This window comes from Rhagoletis zephyria, unplaced genomic scaffold (assembly GCF_001687245.7).
Source record: "Rhagoletis zephyria isolate East Lansing unplaced genomic scaffold, Rhagoletis_zephyria_1.1 Rzeph_scaffold_02454, whole genome shotgun sequence".
Taxonomy (NCBI): domain Eukaryota; kingdom Metazoa; phylum Arthropoda; class Insecta; order Diptera; family Tephritidae; genus Rhagoletis; species Rhagoletis zephyria.
The window spans coordinates 48,439-75,220 of NW_016159538.1; the positions used below are offsets into that span (position 1 = coordinate 48,439).

The following is a 26,782-nucleotide window of genomic DNA, read 5'->3' on the forward strand; positions in this document are numbered from 1 at the left end:
TACGACTTGCATGCATTTTGTTAGTGCAGCTGGAATATTGCTAAAGTAACATGTCAGAAATTCGAGAACATTGGATGGGGAGAGGATCCATGTGTGGTGCGCATGACCGCTCAAGGCTTGCCGGATTGAGTGTTAAAGCGCATGGGGGAACAAGTGTTTAAAAAATATTGTTCAAAAAAATATTGTTGAGTTTTATAATAAATTCTGTAAAGCGAAATGGATTTTAACGCTTTTGTAAAAATAATTCTTCTTCATATTTCTATGCCATCAACTAGCGTTTCGTTAATCGTCACAAACTAGCGTATACATTTTGGTTATGCTGCTTACAGGGCAATTCTGGCCATTGTCTTTCAACTCACCACAGTCTTTCGAAAGAAAAAAAATCTTTCGTAAGTTAATTTTCAGTTCTTTCAACTATCTTAAAACCTCTTTACTGCCTTTCGAAAGACCAATTGAAAGATCTGCTCACGAGGAGTTCTCAGCTTTATGCTGTTCGCCTTTTAGCAATAAGTTTTTCACAAATTATATATAAATAAATGAAATAATAATAAAATAAAATAAAATACAATTTAATTAATAAAATCAAAGAAGAACAACAAATCAAAACTAAGCAAATATTTTTTTTAATAAATAAAATTATAATAAAATTGGTCTTCTTAAAACAATGAAATCTCAAAATTAAATGAAAAAAAATCAAAAAAGAAGAAAATAGTAGATAGATACTTAAAAGTTAAATGAAATAAAAAATATATTTTTCTGTTGAAAACACTTACATCTAAAAATTAAAAGAAAATGAAATTAATAAACGAAAAAAAACGAAAATAAAATAGTTCCTAAAAATCAAATCAAATTTAAGAAAATATTTTTTTCTTAACAACAAAATCTAAAAATAAAAAGGAAATTAAACTAAAAATTTTAAAAAAAAATTAACCAAGAAAACAAAAAAGATAAAATAAATGAGAATATTCTCTTTGAAACAATAACAGCTTAACATCAAAAGAAAATTAAATTGAGAGAGATAAAAAATAAAACTAAAAAAGAAAAAAATATATGTATGTAAAATAAGTTTCTAAAAATTAAATCAAAATTATGAAAAATATATTTTTCTTTTTACAACAAAAAAACCTAAAAATTAAAAAAAAAAGTAAATTAATATGAGAAAAACAAATTAAAAAATAAATGCCTAAAGTTAAATGAAATTAAAAATATATTTTTCTTTTCTTAACAATAAAATCTAAAAATTAAAAGAAAATTAAACAATAAAATAATAATAAAATAAACTAATCAGAAATGGAAAAAAGAGAAAATAAGTTCCTAAAAATTAAATGAAAATAAAAAAATATTCTTTCTGAAACAATTAACATTCAACAGCTTAACAATTAAGAAAATTAAATTGAGAAAGATAAAAAATTAAATTAAAAAAGAAAAAAATACAGAAATTAAGTTTCCAAAAATTATATGTAATTAGAAAAACATATTTTTCTTTTTAAAACAATAAAATCTAATAATTAAAAGAAAAGGTAATCTAAAAAAAATATACATATGTTAACTTAATAGAAAAGAAAAATAGAATCCGCTGCTCTTGGATCCGAACTCCGATCTGTCGAATGACACTCCTGTACTTTGCTCACTCGGACATTGCGACTGTTGGAGGGACGCGAGCTAAATGATGTGCAAGTGCTTTCTCTCAAAATAGCTTTTCACCGCGAGTGGTGAATGCGAGAGCTTTTTTAAGACTTTTGTTCTAGAATAACTATTAATAATAAGTCTTACGAAAGACTTTTTACTATCTTAGCCAGAATTGCCCTCTTAGTCCCCGCTAAGTGAGTACATACCCCCACTCATACTGCTACACAGTCATCTGGCAACACTGCTACTGGAAATCCTTGCTGGATTATTATCCTGTCACCAAGAATTTCTGCAAATTAGCTCGGACAAATAATTTCACAATTTCATTTGAGGCGTCGAATTGAACGGTCGACCTGGAAAAAGCACCAAGCAGAGAAGTGCAACACCGAACAATAGTTCCCCCTTCAACCACCGGACGCCACACTCTGGCGGACGAGTCACAAACATTCACAAACGCAGATATAAAAACAAGTGGAACATTGGCTAAGGGTGTCATTACAAATTCACCGTTGGAAGAGTCGATGCAAAAAAATAATTGACATAGAAAAAAACAAAAAAAAAAACTGGATGCAGACTGTGAAGGATAGTGAAAATATAGAAAAACTATTTGGTGTTTTTAAGTTTTGTGAAAATTTTTGTTAGACTTGTATATCGGTTCGGTTAAGCATTTTGTGTGGATTTTCTTAGCTGCGTTGAAGTATTTAAATTTGTGTGTTTTCTACCAGTTTTCCTAATTTCTACGTCAAATGTATAAGGAAATAAATCTTTAACTCAACTAACCGCAGCAAGCGTAAATTATCTTAAATGTTGAAACGCAAACGTTATAAAAAACATAAAAAGTATTAAAAGTTAAGTTCGAAAAAAATAAAAAAAAATAAAAAAAGTGAATATTTAAACAATTTGTTGTGGAAACTTTTGCCATGAACCTCATACCAAATATGAGCGATAAAATGTTTATATTGATTTTATTTTATTATAACGGTTCATATAATTGGAATAAAAAGGTTTAAGAAACTTACAGAAAAAGTGTAGAACATTCAGTAGAAACGCAGAGAAGCCGCAGGAGAAGGATACAAGTGTAGCAGGTTAGTGAAAATTGCTTGCTCTAAATATATGGAAATGCATAGAAAAATCGGTGAAAATTTTGATTTTCTATATTAGTAAAATTTCTTCATAAGGGTGGGGCGAATTCCTACGATTGTCATTTCTGTGTGTAAGAGTCAGCCATTGTTTCTTTGTTTGCGATTTATCGATTTTTTGGCAGACGCATTTTTTTTTTGTCAGACATCCATTACAATAAAAACGAACTTAACACATCCATACATATGTACGTACTTATGTGGAGTATACTCGTATGCAGAACAAAGAAGCCACTTGCTAACTACTATGTATTTGGGGTTATGGTACACGCGTCACACTAGCTGTGCTAAAATTGAGATAGTATTGAGTGTAATTAAAAAAAAAATATTAAAGTGTTCCTATCACTTAAACTGTTGCCAGTCAGATGTACATATTTTTCGCCATAAATGAAATAATGACATCTTATTTGTGAAAATTCTCGTGTTGTAAATAAACCTTCATTTTGACAGTTCTTTTACGAAGGCTCCCTAATATAATTAAATGCTTTACGATTTTCCGGATTTCGAGAGACATTTCAAGGTTTTCTCTAGATTTTGTCTTTTTCGGCATTCTCCGTGTTTCGGGATTTTTGAAGGATAACTCTCAGATATTTCACTTATATTGAAAATCGTATATTTGTTTTTGACAGAATGATTCTTTGCACTTTTTCTGGATTAATTAACTATGTTACAATTTAATCCACTTCACCATTTGGCGACTATGCTCAACGCAAGTCCTGTTCAAGAAAACTACACATATTTTAAACGATTTTGGCATGCTTACAATGGGCTTTATACCAAACTTATCGAGCGGCCCCAAATGGTATATTTTTGACAGAAACCTTGGGCGAATGTGCAGCATTCGTTTGCCTTCTAGAAGACATTGACGAGACGATACGATTTTAAGAGAAAAAACCAATTGATTTTGTATAGTAAATGCAGAAAAACCAGAAATTTGTTTAAGCCACTGGTTACTGGGAAATGGACAATTGAGAGAAATATCCATGATTACCGCTGACCACAGTTTACAGTGATAGCCCGGCAACCATAAAGGCTCTGAAAAATACTTGCGGTTCGTCAAAAGTGCTTCATGGTGACTCATGAATGAAATTCCATAAAATTTTCCACCTTATTTTTAATTAGCCGCCACTGTCGATGGTAAACGAGAATGAGAAAAGACTTTGGAAAGCTTTGTTTATACGAAGTTATTCGTAAGTAACCATGGAAACATAGTAGATAGCAAGTGGTAAGAAGAAAAAACCAATGCGGTCATATATTTTAGCCACTCCAGGCATTGTTTTTTATTTTTCCTCCTTTTTAGCGCAAGAGTACCTCAACGCGCTCATCAAAACATTTTAGGAGAGAGAAAATTTCAATGGAAGCATACTTAAAGGGCGCTTGCGCACGTAAATGCCAGCAAATAAGAACAAGTAAAGAAGTATATGTTTGGGCGAAACCGAATTTTATATACCCGGCGCAGGTATCAAGTATCGTCGTTTCAACTTTCTCTCAACTACATTTGCATGATAAGCAGGGGTGTTTTTTCCTGATTTCAAACGTTTTCGATAATATGCTGACTTAATGAAAACATTGAACCAAGTTTGGTAGAAATCGAGAAAGCGGTTACCAATTCCTAGAAGTCTACAACAGTCTTATTTATTGTTAAGAGATTGTTGAAAGTCTTAACTTGAAGTAAATTAGTGTATTCAGTTTTTGAAACATCGGAGTTTTCGTATTTTTTAAATTTACCGCTATACGGGAAGGGGTGTAATTTTAGTCAAATTTTAATAATTGTCCACAAATTACTTTTCCGTACCAAGGTTATAAGGTGCACCAATTTTGGTTGAATTTTATGAATTGGTTACGGAGATACTCATTTGTGGTCATAAGTGAGCGGCGCCACGCCCATTATCCAAAAATGTATAATAATACCATTTTCTGCTAAGTAAGTTATTGCAGTCATCGATTTTGAGCGAATAAGCTNGTACTCATTTGTGGTCATAAGTGAGCGGCGCCACGCCCATTATCCAAAAATGTATAATAATACAATTTTCTGCTAAGTAAGTTATTGCAGTCATCGATTTTGAGCGAATAAGCTCCAATAATTACTGATTTATCGCAGTTTTCGTGTTTCTGTAAATTATCGTTATATGGGAAGTGGGCGTGGTTATGTCCCGATTTCAAAGATTTTAAACAAATTTCTTAGTTCCACCCTAAGCAAGGCTCGGGCCTTGGGTAAAGGGCAACCTATATACTAAATTTCGTTGAGATATCTCAATATCGTGTACACGGACGGACGGACGGACAGACAGACATGGCTGCATCGACTTCGCTTTTCATTCTGATCATTTATGTATATATTTGTCTATATCTATCTCGGTTCGTTTTGGCAGTTACAAACAACTGTTATGGGAAGAAAATTATAATACCCTTGTGCACAAGTGCGCACGGGTATAAAAACAAAAGCCCAACCATTACGCAGAGGTACTTTCCAGCGAGAGAATTTATAGTAAGTTTTACTAAAACAAAAACAATAGCAAATCCAATAGCAGCCACAAAATGCCAGCAACAAATGCTAAAGCTAAAACAACAACAACTAGCGTATCATTTGTTTACAAAAATATTTACGATTAGTGGCACGTGATGGCCGCACGAAATGCTTAAAGAAGAAGAAAAGGAAGCAGCAGCAGTAGTTTAACGATTTTCCATGTGTGAAGGATGTGTGTGCGTAGGTTTGAAGAGGAGGATTAGCGGTTAACAGTGCCCAAGTGCTGCTTGAAAAGCCACTTATGTATATACATAGGTATATCTATGGATGTTATATGTATGGATGTACATACATATGTAAATACATGGTGTCCGCGTAAGTGGTTAGCAACAACTGCGGCCATAATGTTATCCTTATTTTACGTTCATTGAAGGAATTGTCGCATTTGTTTTAATACGCATGGTAAATATATGCATACTTGCGTGTACATATAGGGTGGTTCAATATGACCGCAGTTTTTCTTCTTTAAATAAAACACAACCACATTTTTCGAAATGATTTTTTTTTATATTTCAGATACCCAGGACCGTAACCGTTATGATTTGTATAACATTTATTTCTTAGATTATTTTTAATTGTCATTTGTGTTTTTTTTCGATCATCTCTAATCGTTATTTTTTTAGTTAATTTTTTTGGATAAATTTTTTTTTCGACAATTTTTAACCGTTATAATAAGAACTGACTTTTCTTCATAACTGATTTAAATCTTTTATGATCTTAAAAATCTGAAATTAACGGTTATAACTTGATCGAAAATATAAAAATCATAAGATAATGACTAAAATGATCGGAAAAATTAAAATCGTAAAATAACGATTAAAAATTATCAAAATAATAAATCACGAAATAATGATTAATTTTAATCGAAAAAAATAAGAATCTTAAAATGATAAAAATGATCGTAAAAATTAAAAAAAAAATCATAAGGTTATTTTTAATCTTTGTTTTTGTTATTTTATGGCCTTATAACAATGATATTCAACAATTTTTTTTATTGAGCTTGAGGCGGTTTTTAATGAAAAACTTATTGTGGAATCCTACTGAAAGAAGTCTGATGAGGAAATGTGGTGATTTCCGAAATAGCTATCCCTTCTACCATTTTTTCAAATTATTGTTGCTTTTCCACAATAAGTTTTTCAATGCGTGATATGCGAAAATAATTACGATCAAAGATCTGCATCAGCCTTGAATCACCCTATATTATGCCGAATTACCAAAAATTTACGCCATTTAAAATCAGCAAAAAAAAAATAATAATAATATAATAGATTGGCGCTTACACTTATGTTAGTTTTTGGCCGAGCTTCTCCTCCGATTTGTGGCGTGCGCCTTGATATTGTCACACAAAGCGGAGGGACCTACAGTTTTACGCCGACTCCGAAATGCAATTGTATTTTTATGAGAAGCTGTTTTTCATGACAGAAATACACTCGGAGGTTTGCCATTGCCTGGTGACCGCTGTTAAGAAAACACCTTTTTTTTATTTTATGCGATGTTGCTTTGACCAGGGCTTGAACCCAGGTGTTGCGGAGTGGACGCGCGCACTGCTTACCACTACACCACAGCGGCCGACGAAATATTAATAATGAAAAAATGTACTTTGGAAGGTCCGATTGAGTAAAAAATCGCCTTGACTTTAAAGCAGACCTTTGTTTTTTGCCTAAAACCCGCATATAATTAACTTTAACAAAATTAAATGAGTTTGTGACCACGGAAATGAGTTTCTGGACGTAAGAGAAGGGTTTTAAAACTTTTTTTTTTTAAATTCATTGCCTACTCTTTTCTGGTCAACAAAAAAACTTAAACCTTCTCCCTTTGAACGAAACTATTTTTCCTGAATTCTTCTTCTCAAAAGCTTTTGAATACCGATACATTTTCTTCTAACTCCCGAAATATGGAATTTTGTCACAAACAAGTTAATTCGGCACACTGTGCGTCGCTTACGCTCACACATGAGTTTGTAAAACTTTCCCACGCACATGCATGGCCACGCGTGAATCAAGCACTGTCACTGCAAAACTCACGTCACGTGCGCATCTATAACGCATATGTATGTATGGATATTACCAGATAAGTACATATAAGCACATGTAAGCAATAATAAAATGCCACGAATAACACGTTACATGAGTTACACATTTTGGCACCGGCCGGTATTTGCATCCAGCCGCACACTCTTTACTGACTCATGCCAAGAGAATGGGACTAAAAAAAAATTCTGGCTCATGCTCACAATAGCAAACGATTTACAGCTATTGACTTCGTTGTTAGCTATATTCTTTACCATAAAATTAAACGTATTCTTATCTCCTTCCTTCGCATATAAAAGCTATTAGTGACACCTGCTTTCTCTCTATTGCGCTTCAATTATTTTCTTTAGAAGGAAGCCGCCATTCTCTTTGGGTGAATTAATAAAAATGATGGAAATTTTTCCAAAACTGGGTGTTAGGTTGTAAATTCAGTTGCTGACGTCAACCCGTTTGGCTGCTTTGTATATACATACATATGGAAGTACGTATTTATGAATGTAGTAGTTTGTATGGGAATTTATGCTGACACGTTTGCAAGGATATACTCGTCAGTTATTTGGTTTCACCTATACATACAGCTTGCGTGCGAGAACTTTTATTTGGCAATGATCCACTTTTATTCCTTGTCTTATTGTCACATACTGTAATCTACATACATATGTATGTATTTACATGGTATCAAGGCTTTTGCATTTTCGTCTTACTTATAAACCATAAATTGGAATCTAAGGACGGAAAAGCATTAAAAATTCATTTAACTTTTTCCTGCCTCTTTTTGTTTAAATTTTTGCGTTCTGAATTCATCGAACTCTTTGTAACGTTCCATTTCATACATCACATAACGAATTTACATAAGTAAGTCGATAATAATATTCCATTACATTATACATTATAGGGTGATTCAATAAGACCGCAGATGTTCGCAGTAGGGCTATTGTTTCATGGGCTGTATGGCAGTGGCACCGTCCAATTTAAACCACATATTGTTCCAGTCCATATCATCATGTTACGATAACATTTACCGTACGGACCGATGACTCCGCCAGCCCGAAACCCACACTCACACCCTCTGCGTGCACAGCTTTTTCTTACAGTGGATGCAATCAGGCTTGTTAGGTGAAAATGTGCCTCATCGCTCGTAATAATCTTTTTTTTTTAAATTCGGCATCAACGTTTGGATCACTTTTATGCATTGTTCAACTGAGTATCGCTCCATGACTAAGCCAAAGCTACATACGTTCCGTGCTGTCGAAGGCGGCTTCATAATCGACAAAGATGTGGTTTATGGCGATCCTCCCTTTTGCAGATTTTTTCTAAGATTCGACATTTGGACACGGTCTAAAGCAACACTGATAAGGCTCAAAGCGTTCGTCGACAGTGGCCATTAGTCTTTCGCACAATGCGCTCGATCAGATCTCGTAAGCGACGTTTTAGAGACTGATCCAGCGGTAGTTGGCGCTTATGGAAGTCATATCCTCGCATTGAGTAGACCATCTGCTCCAGCAGCATTGTTTTGCTGAAGCGAAACTGCTATTTGTATATATGTAGATCGTCATAGTCGGATGGTGAGACAAAGACCCTGTCATCTTAAACTGGAGAATAATGTTTATTTTCTCTACTAATTCCAGTAGTTTTAGCATCCGAAAGGGTGGGTGTGGGTTCCTTGCATAATTTAAGTATATTGTGGTCATCCGTTACTAAGGCGCCGTAATTGTTCTTACAGGAATGGGCTCTGGCCTTAAAACCTGCCGTAAGTTGCCTAACTTTCTGATATAATTTTAGGGGTTTTTTTTTCCTGCCGAACAGCATTTCAAGCACTCGTACTAACTTACTTTGGCCTATCTCTTTTTAAATATTACAGAAAATAAATCTCGATTCCCTACTAAGCTTCCTATATCGATCGGGCATAGCTTGCCTTCCGCTCGATCGCAGCGTGGACCTGTATATATATGTATATTTCTTCTTTTAAACGGCGTGAGATTCCTCGTCTTTCCAGTTGTTCCTTCGGTCTTACAGAAATCCAACCACTTGCTTCTTCGGTGGTTGCACATATTGAGCGGGAGAGGTGACCCCATTGTCTGCATGTGTATATCCGTTTGATGTAGAGTGATCACAGATCTCATTTTCAGCTGTAAGGGGCATATATGTGTGTATCTGCAAAAAGAAAGTGGCCCAAGTCGATGTTTCGCCAGTGTAAACATGACTTCCGTCTATCACAAACTTGGTTTCTCTTCCTTGATTCTGAGGCAGCATGTAGCTTGATGCACCTAATTCTGCATACTACCATATTTCAAAATTGTACTTCGAAAGAAGAAGCGAGACCTCGACGCACTTGCACCGAATTAAACTTAGTGCTCCCAGGGTGAGCAATGGTTTTAAAATGGCGGGGTGGTTTAGTCTTCGGACACGCTGCTGCCGTGAAGACGGCGGTGATGATAATGCAATTTAAACCACCCCCTTATATTTTAAAGCATATGCAAATATTCTTCACTTCTATATATTCCTTATTTTACTGCTTTTATACTNGAAACATGACTTCCGTCTATCACAAACTTGGTTTCTCTTTCTTGATTCGGGGGCAGCATGTAGCTTGACGGGCCTAATTCTGAATACTACCATATTTCAAAATTGTACTTCGAAAGAAGAAGTGAGACCTCGACGCACTTGCACCGAATTAAACTTAGTGCTCCCAGAGTGGGCAATGGTTTTAAAATGGCGGGGTGTTTTAGTCTTCGGACACGCTACTACCGTGAAGACGGCGGTGATGATAATGCAATTTAAACCACCCCCTTGTATTTTAAAGCATTTGCAAATATTCTTCACTTCTATATATTCCTTATTTTACTGCTTTTATACTTTATTTTAATATAAGTATTCGATCTCATTTATTCAATAACCCAAATCATGCCATTATCCGGAAATATGTACATATGTATATGCAACTTCAATCACAAAAGCGAAGAAGCCTTCGAAGAATGCGTGTCAATTCTACTGGCATACTAAACTGCATACGTCACTTGAACACCCACTCGAAGTGCATACATACGTCTCACACATACCAGCAGTGCTACATCCCTAAGCTACTGACACCCACACTCACTCACTCAACTAACGAGGACATCACTGGCACAGTTTGCGCCAATTTCGAGAGGCTTAGCGAGTGCCTCAAGCGCATTTCTTTTGCACGAATATATTTTGCATTCGTAATATATGTAGATATGTATAAGTAATACCACTAGTTTTGGCATGAGATACCCGTATTTAACATCAAATTTCTGCAACTGGTGCCAAAGTCTCAATACGTATATAGGCTTTTATACTTTTGACATATGGTTTGCCTGCTCACGACACTATTCTGTGACTTCGCACAGATGTTATCGCGTTTTTATTATACTCGTATCGTGCCAATAGATTTACGGTCGTTATGCGGCTTGGTTTTCTTTGACGTCAAAGCAATTGAACTTTGACTCCAACGGCGACAAATTTCTCCTGGCAGTAATAATCGTAGTAAGAAAATCTCATTTATACACACGTACATACTTACATATGCATAAATAAAAAAAGCTTTTAGTTATGCTCTTGTTATAGTCCTAACAAATTAATAAAATCTACATTTACGGATTTTTTATACGAGTGAACTCAGCTGAAATGGTTTTCTATTTAAAATTGTAGAATGCTTTTTGTATATTTTGGTAGATTCTTTTTTGTTATTTGGCACTACAACTGTTTGTCGGTGGGGGTGCCGTTGGAAAATAATGACGAGGTGTCCAAAGACTTCTTTTACATCCCTAAGACTTTGGCACCTAACAATCACCGTAGATGCGCTCCGAGCGCTGCCCACGATATATGTATGTATGCACTCAATAGGTGTGCATTGTCTTTGACCCCATTGTCGCAAAATTCAGTCTCCACGACGAAGTATCCTCTAACGATCTGAGGCTTATTGACTTTAACGAACCGATAAATTCCAGTGGTGAGACTACACGCCTTCCGATCCCTTCGTACCGCAGCCAAAACAGTAGTTTGATTTCAGAGAGCTCCAAAGAACAATTGATACGGCGAGAAATTTGACGCCACTGTTGAGTAAAAAGATACCGCCTACAGGGACATATGCTGTGATCGGGCGTAAATCGAGCGATGTGGTATCGATATAGGGAGCTGAAGAGGGGAGCGAGACGTATTTTTCGTAATAAAAAGAGAGAGAGACAGATACACATGAGTCCGAAAAACTTGAAATGTTGGCAGAAAGAAAAATGTCCCAAAAATGTTAGCAGCAATAAGCCGACTTTTTGAGTACAACCACAAGGTAGATGAAAGCGGGATCGATAAAGGAAGCTGAAGAGGGAAGTGAGGTGTATTTTCCGTAATAAAACGAGAGAGATACAGTGCGAAGAGCCGACTAAGTATGGCGAGGTACGAAAAGTAAAAGCTAGAGCTGATGACCTGCCAGCTGAGCCGTTCAAGTACGGCGCCGAGGAGTTGATAAAGTGCAAGCATCAATTGTTATGCAAATTGTGGATGGACGAACGCATATCTAATGACTGGAATTTAAGTATGCTGTACCCAACCTACAGAAAAGGTCATCCTGCTTTATACGCCATAAGCTTTTTTTCTTTCGCATAGGATAAAAATCCTTAGATGAGCTCATTGGGCTATTGGACATTGCCAGCTTAAACGCTCTCTCTGTCCATGGCTGTTTTTTATGTACGCATGTGACATATTAAATCATATCTTTCAACCGCAGGTTAATAAATGATCTCTCTGACCATCGCTGGTTCACTAAAAAAAGGCACTTCTCGCTGGTTCGGAATTTGGCAAAGAACTATGTTAGTTATTAACTTGAGAGTCATACTTTTTCAGAGGTTGCAAAATGTGTTTTGTGTTTGTTGAGTGGATTTGAAGGAGTTTTGAGATATCTAAGAAGTGTGTTTCAAAACTGCAAGGGATCCATAATGTGGGATATGGAAAGTTCAAAACTACACTAAAAATGATTATTTGTATTTTATAACATAGGCTTTTTTTCTTGTTTTCAAGGTGTTTTCTTCATTGAAATTGATCATTATTTAAAATGAGATTAAGACGAAGTTTCTCCGATGCGCACAAGCCCAAATATATGTAAACTCAGATCTTGAGGAAAAAATGTGTACTTATCCAAGTGAAGCGGAGTGTATCTTACTAGCCGAATTTAAATTTTGTAACTTAATGAGATTAAAAAAAAAATGTATGCAATTATTTCTCTATTAATATACTTATTTACGAAAAGCTTGGTGAGCAAAAACAAAACACACATAGTATACATACTTATATGCTGTCACAATTAGCTACATATGTACATATGCTAAATAAATATTTTCGTTACTAAAATTTGTTGTTTTCGCAGCAAAATGAAATTCATATCAAAAGCTTAAAAAAAAAATAATAATTGTGTGCTGATAACAAACGAATATTTATGTTATCATCTAGAAATAACTGACAGCTCTTTGTTTATTGCTTAGGCCGACTGATAGCAAATTGCCTTATACTATACAGCAATACATACATACGTACTTATCTTTGTACATATTTGCATTACCTGAGTAATTTGCATAATGAATATTTAGAAACATAAAATGTTCTAATGTGTATTTTTTAGTTATAAATGTACGTACATAACATATATGTATATGTATATGTGTACATTAGGCATATGACTTTTCTAAAATTAAAAACTCCTATGAGGGGTTGATGGGCAAGGATGAAATACCAACACAAATAACGCTTTTGGCATAATTTGGTAAAAAAAATTTCCCGCAGGGAACTCCGAGAAAAAATGTTTCTGGGAAAAAATCATATGAACATACATATATATTTATTTAGATGAATGGAAAATTCCTTATCAACAGAATTATGACTGCGATCAAAAATTGGTTCCTAACTTTTTCGTAAAATCCGTTGACTTGGAATTTTTCATAGACTTATGTATGTACTTATGCTTTTTATGGAAGTTTTATGTGGTACTTAAAACGCGTTAACTGAATAAAAAAAATTAGGAACCAATTTTTGATCGCAGTCGTAATTCGGTTGACATGGAATTTTTTATATATGTATGTTTTTCCAGTAAAAAGTGTTTTTCTCGCAGTTCCCTGCGGGAACCTTTTTTATAGCAAATTTTGATCAAAATGTGATTTTTGTAGGTTTTTCATTAGCCATCATCCCATTCTCATAGTAGGTAGATGCATTTAATTTTAGAAAAAAGTCATAAGCGTAATGTACATACTACAATCTATATGACTAGTTCGTTGTCTTAAATGAGATTATTGCTAAAATGAAATTAGTAAAAAGCGAATTGTTATTTGATTTAAATTTACAAATTTTTAGCATCTCTTCTGTGTTGGATTTTTATTATGTCTATTGTGCGTCAAAGTTTTCATTACAACACATTTAACGGCTTGCTGACAATTATTATTATCATTATTCTTTGGTAATCACTTTTCATAGGCATGTTACACTGGACCACAAATTTCAACTTTTTCTCTTTACCAGAAACGCCGTTATGAAATTCTTATGTAAAATCACCCCCTGATTCCGAAAATCAAGGTTATTTTTAATTCTATGGTACCGTTTTTGAGATATTTGCAATTTACCGTTTTTGCAAAAAAAAAAAAATTGGGTCCACTTTATCATATATATCTCAAGAACGAATTAAGCAATTCCAAAACGGTTTGAAGCTTTTAAAAGGTAATAAAATTTTCTATAAACTGTGCATACAACACTTTTTGCTAGGCCCTGTAGATTCAAAGATAACGAACAATCATTACCGATTTTTTCAATTTTTTTTGTAAAAATATAAAAAAAATTGTACTTTGCGGGGAAGGATCTCGAAAACCTTTTATTTTTTTGCAGATTTTTTTTTCTCCCTAAGCTCTGTTGTATTACAAAAAAAATAAGCTATCATCGAAGAAAATCGATGCAAAACTACGTAAGTTATAAGCGATCAAATAAAAATACCCAGGTTGCGCAACTTCAAGGTATGTACCTATACATACATACATATATTAAAGGTATAAAGTGCAAGTGAGATATTATCCGGATAAACGAATAACACCATAACAATGATAACACTTTTTCTTTAAATAAATCAAATAGTACTTTTAATACTCGAATTGTATTATAGTAGGTAGAGTGGTTGCATCGAAAGGAAGAGTGGTTGGGTTCGAAACCTGCTGTAGGCATGTAGTTATAAACATGTATTTCCGTCAGTTATGGGTAAGTATGCAGGTAGATTTTCAAAATTATAAGACACAGAAAATTTCTAAAGCCTACATCTAAAACAGGTAGTATTTTCTTTTCCCGGCTTGTTATAAAAAAGAACCTTTCTGTCTAGGTAAGATTTGATTTTTTCAATTTTATTCTTGTTCCGAGTATAAATATGAGTTAATGCGCTTTGAAACTTCATAACATCTTCAAGGCTCGCCGGAGATAGTTCAGTTCATAAGTCCAATTTCAAAACCGTGATTTATTAAAAAAAATAAAATGAGTAAAAGGACGCGAGAATTTGAGTGTAATAAGGATCCAGATATGTTCTGTTTCATGTGTGGCCAATATACTATCATAAGGCGACGACGAGTGTTCTCAGATCATATCAAAACTTTATACTCCAAGTATTTTGGAATTGAGCCTAAAAATGCTGAAAAACCATGGACACCGAACACTTTGTGTACATCGTGTCGAGTAGAATTGATTCAGTGGGAATCAGGACAACAAACAAAATTTGATACACCAATGATATGGAGAGAACCTACTTGCCATTCAATAGAGTGTTATATTTGTCAAACAAAAGTACTTGGCGTTGGAAGATCAAGAGGAGTAACCTATGCTAGCGTACCTACAGTGACATTACCAATCAAATTAAGATAAAGATTGTTAGAATATAGTATAAACATAAATAAATTTAAAAAAAAAGTTAAAAATATGGGTAATTTCATTCATAAATTGAACTTTTAACTCAATAGAAACAGAGAATAGCTAGATATTTCACTCTTCTTTATACCATACATACGTTTTGAGGTATACGTTGAAATTGCGCAACCTGGGTATTTTTATTTGATCGCTTATAACTTACGTAGTTTTGCATCGATTTTCTTCGATGATAGCTTATTTTTTTTGTAATACAACAGAGCTTAGGGAGAAAAAAAAAATCTGCAAAAAAATAAAAGGTTTTCGAGATCCTTCCCCGCAAAGTACAATTTCTTTTATATTTTTACAAAAAAAATTGAAAAAATCGGTAATGATTGTTCGTTATCTTTGAATCTACAGGGCCTAGCAAAAAGTGTTGTATGCGCAGCTTATAGAAAATTGTATTACCTTTTAAAAGCTTCAAACTGTTTTGGAATTGCTTTATTCGTTCTTGAGATATATATGATTAAGTGGACCCAATTTTTTTTTTTTTGCAAAAACGGTAAATTGCAAATATCTCAAAAACGGTACCATAAAATTAAAAATAACCTTGATTTTCGGAATCAGGGGGTGATTTTACATAAGAATTTCATAACGGCGTCTCTGGTAAATTTTGGCCGTCGACCAGTGTTATCATAAATTTTAAACTTAATGCGCAATTCCAGGCACAATTGTATAGCGTCCCACCGAGAGATAAAATAATAAATTTATATTTATTTTTTCTAATCTTAACTCCAGACAGCGGAATATAGCTAACAGTATTTTATAGATCTTGATATGGAAAATTCAGAAAAAAAACTTCGTCTAATAAACAAATTACCTTGGAACTGAAAACAGTACGCAAAGAATTTTTAATTATAACACTGTTCAACATACTTTTTTAACGGAAAAACAACCAACTCAGGTCGATAATACCGATCTAGAAGAACCTAAAAGGGGTTTGCAAAGTTAGCTCACTTTCAAAAGATATTGGCGTTTAAAATTTGGGCCTCGTATTTAAAATAAATAAAATTTTCATTACAAACTTCATTCATATTATTGGGCAGGCGGTCATACGGAGAGTCAAACATAACTAAATCAATTCTTCTCGGTTTTCTGAACACATCTATATATTTATGTATCCATATCTATATCAATGCCTTTATGCCATTATAATATTCCGAGGGGTTGCTATAAAAAAAGTTGGTGCAGAAAAATACACTGAAAAAGCCAAAATTTTACCCGCTATAATTTTGAAAGAGAGCTAACTTTTCAAAACGCTTTTAGGCTTTGTTATCCTAGTCAAGTACTATCAAAGAAATCGAAATAATGAAAATATGTGGGATATCCTTCTGGATTTCAAAAGTTTCCGCGAAATCTCGCGAAAAAGTTTAAAAAGAATTGAAATTTTTGAAACTTTTCTGTGGGGAAACGATTATATCCAATGACCTGATTTTACTATTGGGGCGACCCTCTCGAAACCACAATCAGGTGTTGTTTTCAATTTACATTTAGCTGTACTTGTAATGAGTGAAAAACTATGAAATGACTGAGTTGCTTGACTTATTTCTATAAATTTTAACAAAATGCATAAATCATCCAAAATGAAATTTGTTGAATCTTTCGCTTGGCTTCAAGAGGCTAAAAGATGATTTCTTCAGTTCTATATACGTATATATGTATGTATATATTTTATTAAAAACTAATGAAATATGTAATTACTTATAAGTTTGCATAAGCTATTTGTGTCACTAGAACTTTCTAAACCATCAGCTAGAATAACAAAGCAAACGCATGGAAAAATACTAAATTTAATAAGTATTAAATATCAGTTAAATAAGTTATACAAATAATATATGTATGTATGTACGTTAGTGCTTGCATGATTAAACCTACATAATCTATTAATAAATCTCAGGTTTACAAATGTATGTATGTATGTATGTACATTAGTATGGGACTTATATGTAAGGAGAACAATTTCATAACTTCTGAATTTACAGTCGGATCTGATGGTGATTTCGTTTCATCCAAAAACTGTTGCCCATATTGGGCATGTTTTTGGCTTCTTGTCCTTGTCTAGCTAACGCATTTCATAATTTTGTCGTTTTGCGCAAGCATCTGATTTTCAGGGCAACCATCTCCCCTGACAAAGCTTCAAAGTGTAGAGAATGTGTCTTCGCTGTGAAAATTATTTTAGAATCGAGCACAAAAAGAGAAAGGGGCAATCAAAAGGTGACATTTTTTGGTAGAAACGAATACACCATTAAAATAAGATATATATATCGATGTTCTTGACTTGAGACAATTTTAATTTGTTGCAAAACTCATTGGCACACAGGTACCCCGTTCTAATACTTGTCTATCAGCTCTCAGTCACTCAAGCGTCCCACCCTAATGACAGTAAATTAAGGCTGATCAAACATCATTAACCTTTTGCTAAGGAAGTATTTCGACTATTCCAGTCGAATACTTCACTCTTCTTTGTCTCGTTCTCATTCACCGCTAGAGTCGTTTTCTAAGCTGGAAAATGCTGCACTGACGCCTCTGAGCTTAAGACCGATGATATCGATATCATCTGCATACGGCAGCAGCATCGTTCTTTTGCTATAAATATATGGTGCCTACCCAGATTGGCAGCTTTTATCACGCTTTCCAGCAACATATTGAAAAAGTCGCAAGAGAGTGAATCGCCTTGTGTAAAACCTCAAACGGCGCCGAAAGGTCCTTCTCTATTTGAATTGAGCTGAAGCTTATGCGCGCCTCCCAAATTTAGACATGGCTATGCTATCAAAAGCCATTGAAATCGACAAAAAGGTGGCGTGTGTCCATTTGGATATTTAGTCTTCTTAAGGATTTGACGTGCTGTGAAAATCTGGTCAATGGTGGACTTACCACTTCTGAAGCCACACTGATAAGGTCCAATCAGTTGGTTCATGAATAGCATCAGTCTTTCACACAGTGTCGTCGACTGGATCCGTGATAATTGGCGGAAACAGCGGGATCTCCCTTCGTGTTGATTGGACAAAATACACTAAGATTCCAGTCTTCAGGCATGTATTCAGCAGACCAAATTCTACTTAAGAGCTGGTACACGCGCCTGACCAGCTCTTCGCCACCGGCTTTGAATAGCTCGGCTCCGGTGGCCTTGTTGTTTTTAAGCAGCCTTATGCTGCGACCAGTTCGTCTTGGTCAAGAGGACGGACGCGAGCTCTTTGTCCCTACACATTGGTTCGGGGTCTTCTTCATAAAACGCACCACCTGTTTCGACATTCAAAAGCGTTGAGAAGTGTTTCTCAAGCATCCCCTTAGATTTGGCAAAAAAAGAAAAATAATTAGAAATTGCATTGCAAAATACTGTAGACTCAGGGACGAACTTGTATTCGTTTGCTTGTTAGGTGATCATGTCTAATGTATTGACATACTATTCATACGACAAGCTGACAAGTACACTTTTCCTACTCAAATGTGAGTTAATAAAATAATTTGAGTGGAACATTTTTGCGCTACAAAAACAACAAAAAAGACATCACACAATTTATGTGTGTAAATTTGATAAGAGGAATATAACTAAAACTATAGACATGTACTAAGCCCATATATATTAGCATATTTATATATGGATGTATACTTTCACACATATGTACATTAGGGTGGCCCAAGAATGCATTGTAAAATTTGTTTCGGCGAAAAAAGCAAACAATTGTTGGGTTTCCTGCTTTTTTCCCCATGAAAATTTTTTTGGGCCACTCTAATGCGATGCTTTATTTGTTACTTTCAACGTGCATATTTATGTAACTAAATTATTTACTCCTTACTACAGGCAATAACGCTTATTAAATATTGACATTTTATAAATTTGTGGTGTAAAATTTCACAAAGAATGTGTACATATATACATGCATAGTAAAATTGTAGTATGTTTATGTGTGAGCTTTTCATTGGACAAAGGTAATAGCAAACTTGTCCTCCAAACCTTTTGAATTTCATTAAACAACAAATGAGCTGGCACTGAAATTGTTTTACAGCTGGGAGGGAAACTAAGCGGAACGGCTATGAGTAGACGGCTTTTATCGGTGGGCGGTGTTTGTGGCTTGGGAGTGGTTGCCTGACTTTTGTATGGCCACATCTAGTAGATTTCATTATAGCAGTTAGTGGTGTCGTAAATGTCACATGCATTAGCCGTATGGCAGTCATATACATATGTCAAGCTCAATAAGTATGTACATCTGTTGATGTATTAATATTTGATAAGAATGCCCAACATTTGTGTGCTTCACTCTGCTAAAATTGATTAGTGTTACAATTAAACATAGTTGAGCGCACAATTTATTCCATGCAAATGAGTTTGAAAAGTTTTCTGAGATAGGGCGCTTTCGAACTGGCTGCCGAGACAGGTCGATCTTCCACTCAGACGTCGATTTATGCTATAGTTGTACGTATAGTTTTTTGTAGCAAAATACGTACGGATATTATAGTGCATCACTCTCTATACAAACAAAAAAACTGTATTGTTTAAAAATTAAATTAAAACACATAACGAGATTTTTGGAGGTATTTACAAATCGGTCCAGTTCACGTATTCTTAATATTTTTTCGAAATATCTTGGCAGAAGTTTTAAAATATAATAAATTTTATCATGCCGATGAAAAAAACCGCTACACTTTTTGTGAGGCACCCTAAGTACATATGAATACATACATTTTTGCATTACATTATTATGAAATAAGAAAATTCTAAAAGCGAAAACGACTGCCAAGAAAACTGTTTTCAAGATGTTTTCCCATCGACCGGCTGACGTTGTCAAACACGAAAAAATGCTATACATTATATTAGGGGATAAGGCAAATAGAAAATTTTTGCATGACTTTCTAAAAAAAACAAAAAGAAAATAAGGCGATAGCCGGAGGTCTTCCGAAAACCCGCTTTATTCACGGACCATTAATGTAAATTTTGGTCTGATGGAAAATAGAAACGGAATAGAATAGCCTTTTCGAATCGAATTTTCTCCTAGTAGCCAGGGTACAGCACACTGGCCGATATTAGTCTGAAACAGGCACCGTAACAGTTACAACTTTTATTAAAAAAATCGCTTTTTAACAGTTATTTTTTTACTTTTATTTAATTACTCCTCAAATAACAGTTATTTATGATTCTTATTTTATAAATCCAAAATAACAATTATTTTGTATTTTTACCTAAATAATCGGCAAATAACGGTTGTTTTTTATTTTTAAATTATATGTCTTAGATAACAGTTATCGAAGACTTTTATTTATAAAAGTCATAAATAAAAATCAGTCAGTGACTTTTACTTTTAAAAGTGATCAATATAAATCAGTCACTGACTTTTATTTTTTAAGTTTTTAAGTAAGTGAAGTTGAACGAATAACCGACCCGTTCAGATACCAGTAACCGGCCTATTAATCACAAGAGCTGGGAAGTGACTTATACCACTTTCAAAATATACGGCTCATGTGTATGTACACATATTGTTTGTATATACTGTGTATACATAAACATATGTACATATGTATGTATATACTTTATCAATCAATGAACTTTTTCGACGTAAACAAATATGACAGCATAGCATGCAGAGTTGATATTCAAGACAATATGTGCTTTGAATGGCAAATCGCGTCTTTGACCATTTAATGTTTACGCAAAACAAAAACTGAAACCAAACATATTTCAATGTTGCAAATAAATAAAGATATGTATGTACATACATATGTATGTAACATAACTTGTAAGTGGTCAGGAATTTTGTTTATTAGCGATATGAACCAAAAGTATAAACATTAGCAGGCCTATGAAATGCGCAATTCTTTTAAGGGAAAATATGCAACAGAAATTGCTGGGCTATGAACATGCAAATGCACATATCTGGAACACATTGTTAAAGGTACGAGGAGTGGCTGATAAATAGTGATATACTGAGTCGATACTTTTATCTATTGATCGATATTTGTTACCGCACATTTTTTTCTGGAATGGACTTCCGGTTAACATTATGCACTTCCGTTCTGTTTAACTCACTTCCAGTCAGGGACGGAAGTCGGTAATACGACCAAAGGATAGAGCTTTCCCGACTGCGTAATTCATTTTTTTTTCGTTTTTTTCAATAAAAGCATGTTCGCTCATTTAAGAAGGGANATTGCGTTCATTGCGTAATTAATTTTTTTTCGTTTTTTTCAATAAAAGCATGTTCGCTCATTTAAGAAGGGAGTTCAAGTTCGAAGGTCATAAAGAGGTTCAAAAAGGCACTTCCGAGAAAAAGTTTCAACCAAAAGCTACTTATTTTTAACCTCAAAATTAGAATCTGTAGTAAAAACAGGTATGTCTAATTTAAAAAATGGACTTTCGACCAGTGTATCTCACCATTTTTTAGTATTAACTAGCATTTATAGGTCCCCGAAAACCCCCCAAAAAAATTAATAGGGGCCCATAAGAAATTGTTAGTATTAAAAAGTTGTCAAATAAACAATTGGGTATTATTATTGGAAGTCTCCTGAAGAGAATTCTATACCATTTCTATGAAAAGGTGCTTCTTCCCCATATAAAATACATGGAAAACTTCATGGGCTTTGAGGAGGTTCTAAATATTTTTTTTACAAAAAATACGGGTGAGAACTTTACATTTTAAACATTTTTGAAAAGTGTTTATTTTTCAACCAGAATCTGTTCAAGTATACGCACAAGATGTTCAAGATTCGATTTTGAACATGAGTTGTTTAAAAAACACACATAAATATACACATTAAATGTTTAAAGTTACAAACATTTTGAAGGTAAAAATATATTTTTTACAAATAATAAATAGTAAGTGCCAGGGGCATACGCAGAAATATATTTTTGGGGGGAAAGAGTTTATACTTCTAAATATATATCATCAGAAAATACTGAAAATTCGCTGTTTAAAAAACATTTATGCAATTTTATGTACAGAATGAACTAAAAAAATTCACTTTTTAAAGTTTCATAAATTGCATTTTATTTACATAAAATGTACAAAGAACTCAGACATTTTCAACCGGCTTCAAAAAAGGGGAGGTTGTCAGTTCTTCGGAGTATTTTTACTTCTTTTATTTATTTCACCGCATAACTTTGCACTGCGTGAACCGATTTTTTTTACCGGAAAGATAGTACCGTCGTCCCGTAATTTGGTTTAGATCCGATCAGTAAATCATGAAAAAATTAACGGTTAAAGATGCACTCAACTTTCAAAAGTAATAGAAAATTTTACAAAAGAATTTTAATATAAATAAATTAAATAATTTCACGAAAGTTTTACACTTTTTTATTCATTTTCGTCGATTTCTTNAATTTTTTAGGTAATGTTTTGATGTCGGTTGAAGCGCATCAACAAGCAAAATGGCCGATTGTGGGGCTGTGAAAATCCAAGGGCAACACAACAGCACCAGTTACACCTATACAGATGCATTGTTTGGTGCGGTGTTATGGCCGAAAAAGTTATCGAGAATGAGGATGAAACGCCAGAAACGATTTATGGGGTTTCTTACAGAACAATGATTGAAAACTTTTTGCGGCCAACGGCAGAGCATCATCCTAATTTGTGGTCCCAACAAAATGAAGCGACTGCGCACGCTGCTAGGCAAACTATGGACCTGCTGCGTGAAATAGGTATGTAGGTCTTATTTTGCCCACCCTTTACATATTGCATATGAATGCAGTAAGTGTCTATGAACATGTATGGTCGAAAATTTTGATTGGGCGTATATGAGCCCTTAGAAATTGTGAATTGCGCACTTAATTTAATCAGCATCTACATATGTATGTACATAGTATATAAAGATTGGATTATTAGCGCGTGTACGTTAAAAAAAAGTGTTTTGATTACATACAAATGTATTTATTAATTTTTATTTATTTATTAAATTTTTTGAAAATATTCAATTAAGTACTAGCACAAGCGCGTAGTCAGGATAAACTGAAGAGGGTCAGGGGGTTAATTACCAATACACAATTTTTCTACATATTTTATTCAATATTTTTTTTTTTTGCTATTAACAACCGCCTCGGATATTCAATTATTTTCTTCTCAAAAACCTTGCGGCTTTCGTTAGTTCAGAAAGTCGTTTCACTCTTTATTGTCATTATTTTGGGTATGCAGTTATAGTTGCACCACTATACCCAATTCCGGCACCTGCGTCCCCGTTCACGCACTCTGAGCAATATGTGCAACCTATGTGCGAGATGTGGTAACCAACTCGTGTGAAGAGTTATTTCACGGCAGAGAAGTAAGAAGAAATCTTAACCTGACCACGATGGTTTAGTGNGGTAACCAACTCGTGTGAAGAGTTATTTCACGGCAGAGAAGTAAGAAGAAATCTTAACCTGACCACAATGGTTTAGTGGTCCTTCAGCCACGCAATTGCTATACGTGCTGGTGGGAAGTGGACTTGGTCGTCCTCGACTGGAAGTTCTAGTTAATCTTCTTCAACGGTTTCCTTGTCTTCACTTAAGTTTTTGAAAATCGGCAACGATCTCAAACTTTCCGAGGGGGTATTGTTGTTATAGGTTATGTTGAAACTGTCGAACATACAGAACACAGGTTCTGGACCGTTCGTGATACTACGCTAGGCTTTGCTATACCCCCATACATTTAAAACCTGTTCATCTTACTGTAGTGTCTTCAGAACGTCTAGCAAGATCCAGGCTATTACAANGATGGTTTAGTGTTCCTTCGGTCACGCAATTGCTATACGTGCTGGTGGGAAGTGGACTCGGTCGTCCTCGACTGGAAGTTCTAGTTAATCTTCTTCAACGGTTTCCTTGTCTTCACTTAAGTTTTTGAAAGTCGGCCACGATCTCAAGCTTTCCGAAGGGGTATTGTTGTTATAGGTTATGTTGAAACTGTCGAACATGCAGAACACAGGTTCTGGACCGTTCGTGATACTACGCTGGGCTTTGCTATACCCCCATACATTTAAAACCTGTTCATCTTACTGTAGTGTCTTCAGAACGTCTAGCAAGATCCAGGCTATTACAAAAGTAATGTAATATAGTTTCTGGTTTACCAAATCGGAGAAGGCATTCTGTACGTTAGGTACTTAAGGTCGGTCATTGTTACCTAGAAACTGGAGAGGTGGGTTGTAACTGTTGTTAGCATCAGGAAGGGTAGTGACATGGTTCGGAGCCCATACAACAAGCTTGCGAAATGTGTAATGCTCGCGTATATCACTTTGTTAACACTAGAAAGACTGAAATAGGAAAATTGGGTCACATTACGCCTGCTCGACTTTTTAGCGTTAAAGAGAGCCTCGACAAACCTCTGAAATCAGACTTAACTTGGAACTTCGGCTAAGACCCAATCAGATCGAAAGCATACAACTTGTTAGAGGCTCATATAATTTATATTTGAATATTTTTTCTACATAAAATTTAGAGTAGATAATATATGTATATATATATATATATATTGGTATTAAATAATTTTACTGATCTTACTTTACCTAATCAAATTTTCATGTTTTTATTTCTTACAGTGCGCGGCAGAGACGTTGGCAAGGACAATTATTTTAACCAGAGAAAGACGTGTGAAAAGTGTATTATTTTTAACATTAACGATATAATTTCACTTAGTTTTTTCCCCAAAATAAGAATTATAAGCAAAAAGAAATTTGCAAATATTAATATTTTTCGAGTGTTCGTATTTGAGAAAAGCCTTCAAAGGAAAGCCATTTGCTTGCGACACAACTTTCAACTTTAGAGCCTAAACTAAAAAAAAATAGCAACGGAGCAACAATAAAACAACAAATCGCTATTTCACAACGCTTGGACCAAAATACTCGAAGATACCGAAGAGAGGATTGCGTATCAAAACAAACACGCGCACTAAAAACAGCAGATAAAACGGAAGTAAATAGCGATTGCAGATAATAAACATTTGAAAGCGTTAATAAAAAAAACGAAAAAGAAAACGTTAAACAATAAACAATTAAAACAAATACATAGCGCGAAGTAAATAAACAACGTAAAATTCCAAAAAAAAACAATAAAATAATAAAAGCTATAGCGTATCCGAAAAGAATCCAGCAAACGCTGGAACTCCAAGAGTCTTTAGGGTGCTAACACACAATAAAAGCCAATAAAAAGTTTGCGTGTGTGCGGGTGTTTTTGAAATTTCCATTGTTCCGAGTACTCTAGCTACGGACAGGCCCATTCGCAGTCCGCTTGCCATCCAACCAACCAGCAAGTCAGCTGTTAAGACGCAATTAAGAGTACATTTGGGCTGACGTATTTTTTTCGCATTCATTTACCTGTAGCGCAGGCACTTCACTTTTTAATATCTCTACTCTTTGCACTCTCCGGTGACACTCTGCAAGAGGTTTGCTGCACAATAACTGTCGTAAAACGACGTTACAAACTAGCGCAGTTGTACAATAAAACCATTAATCGGGCGGCAGTGACGTCAAGAGAGAAGACCTTCAAAGGAAAACTAACTACACAATATCTATACATATATACATACATATGCTTAGATACTAGATAGAAAAATAAAACAACAACTACAACAACAAACCAGCAGCCATAAATACCGAAAAGCAAACTATTGTTATCAACGTACAACAACACTCACATTGCTGTAACAACAATAACAACAAAAATAAGAGAAGCATAATAAATATACGAGCACAAATAAAAAATAAAAATTGATACATATAAAAGCAAACAAAGCAAGACATTAGCGTGGCATTAGCCATACATTAAAGCATACATACAAATATATATGTATATGTACCTACAGCGATAACTAGCTGCTCACGTTCGCTAGACGATCTTCATCGGGTCTATATATACGCGCTGGCACAACTCGTGGCACAGATAGATACAAATCGTATACTGATCGTAACATTTAAAGTGCATTGCAATTTGCCAACAATTCAGTCGTATTTTGACTTTTGTGCGGATAACTACCAAACTAAAAGGATCATTTTGGATCGAGCTACAAACAAGAGATCTGCGCGACATATAGCAAAAAAAAACGAAAAAACCAAAGCAAAAACCATCACGCAAACTCATTTGGCTTATTTGAAGTTTTTTCTGTGCTAAACGGTGCAAAGAAACCGTTTTCCGATGTCGATTAATTCGCCAATACACTTAAACTCTGACCTGATTTAAACAGGCAAAAAAAAAGCAGGCGTTAATTAACAAATACCAGTGTTGAGTAACACAACAACAGCAATTAGTAGAACAACGCCACATAGAAACGGGTGTTGTTTTTTTCGTTTCTGTTTCGTTTTCGAAAGTATTCTTCGTTTCTCGTTTTTTTTTGGATTTGAAATTCCTTTCGGTTATTGAATTCTTTGTGAAACCAATACAAACGCGTTACAACAACAACAACAACAACAACAACAACAACAACAACAACAAAACGGAATTAATAAATCACGTGCAATTAAACAAATCTCAGAAAAACACACAACAAAAACCACAATAAAGTAGTAAACAAACAAGTGACTGACTCATTGAAAACGAGGCTGAACAAAAAAAAAAAAAAAAAAAAAAAAAGAAA

At 34.5% G+C, this 26,782-nt stretch overlaps 1 protein-coding gene across 2 annotated transcripts; it reads left to right on the forward strand.

Moving 5' to 3' along the window:
- Positions 1-1,913: 1,913 nt before the first annotated feature.
- Positions 1,914-25,216, forward strand: LOC108366931 (uncharacterized). Of its 2 annotated transcripts, none has more exons than XR_001848175.1 (2): positions 1,914-2,714; positions 24,753-25,216. XR_001848175.1 is itself a non-coding variant. In XM_017621424.1 (2 exons), the coding sequence occupies exons 1-2, from the start codon at positions 22,704-22,706 to the stop codon at positions 24,974-24,976; spliced, it is 408 nt and encodes a 135-aa protein (XP_017476913.1). In that variant the 5' UTR covers positions 22,585-22,703; the 3' UTR covers positions 24,977-25,216. The 2 variants fall into 2 exon arrangements, 1 of the variants encoding a protein (XP_017476913.1); XM_017621424.1 differs by lacking the exon at positions 1,914-2,714 and adding an exon at positions 22,585-22,887.
- Positions 25,217-26,782: the final 1,566 nt, after the last annotated feature.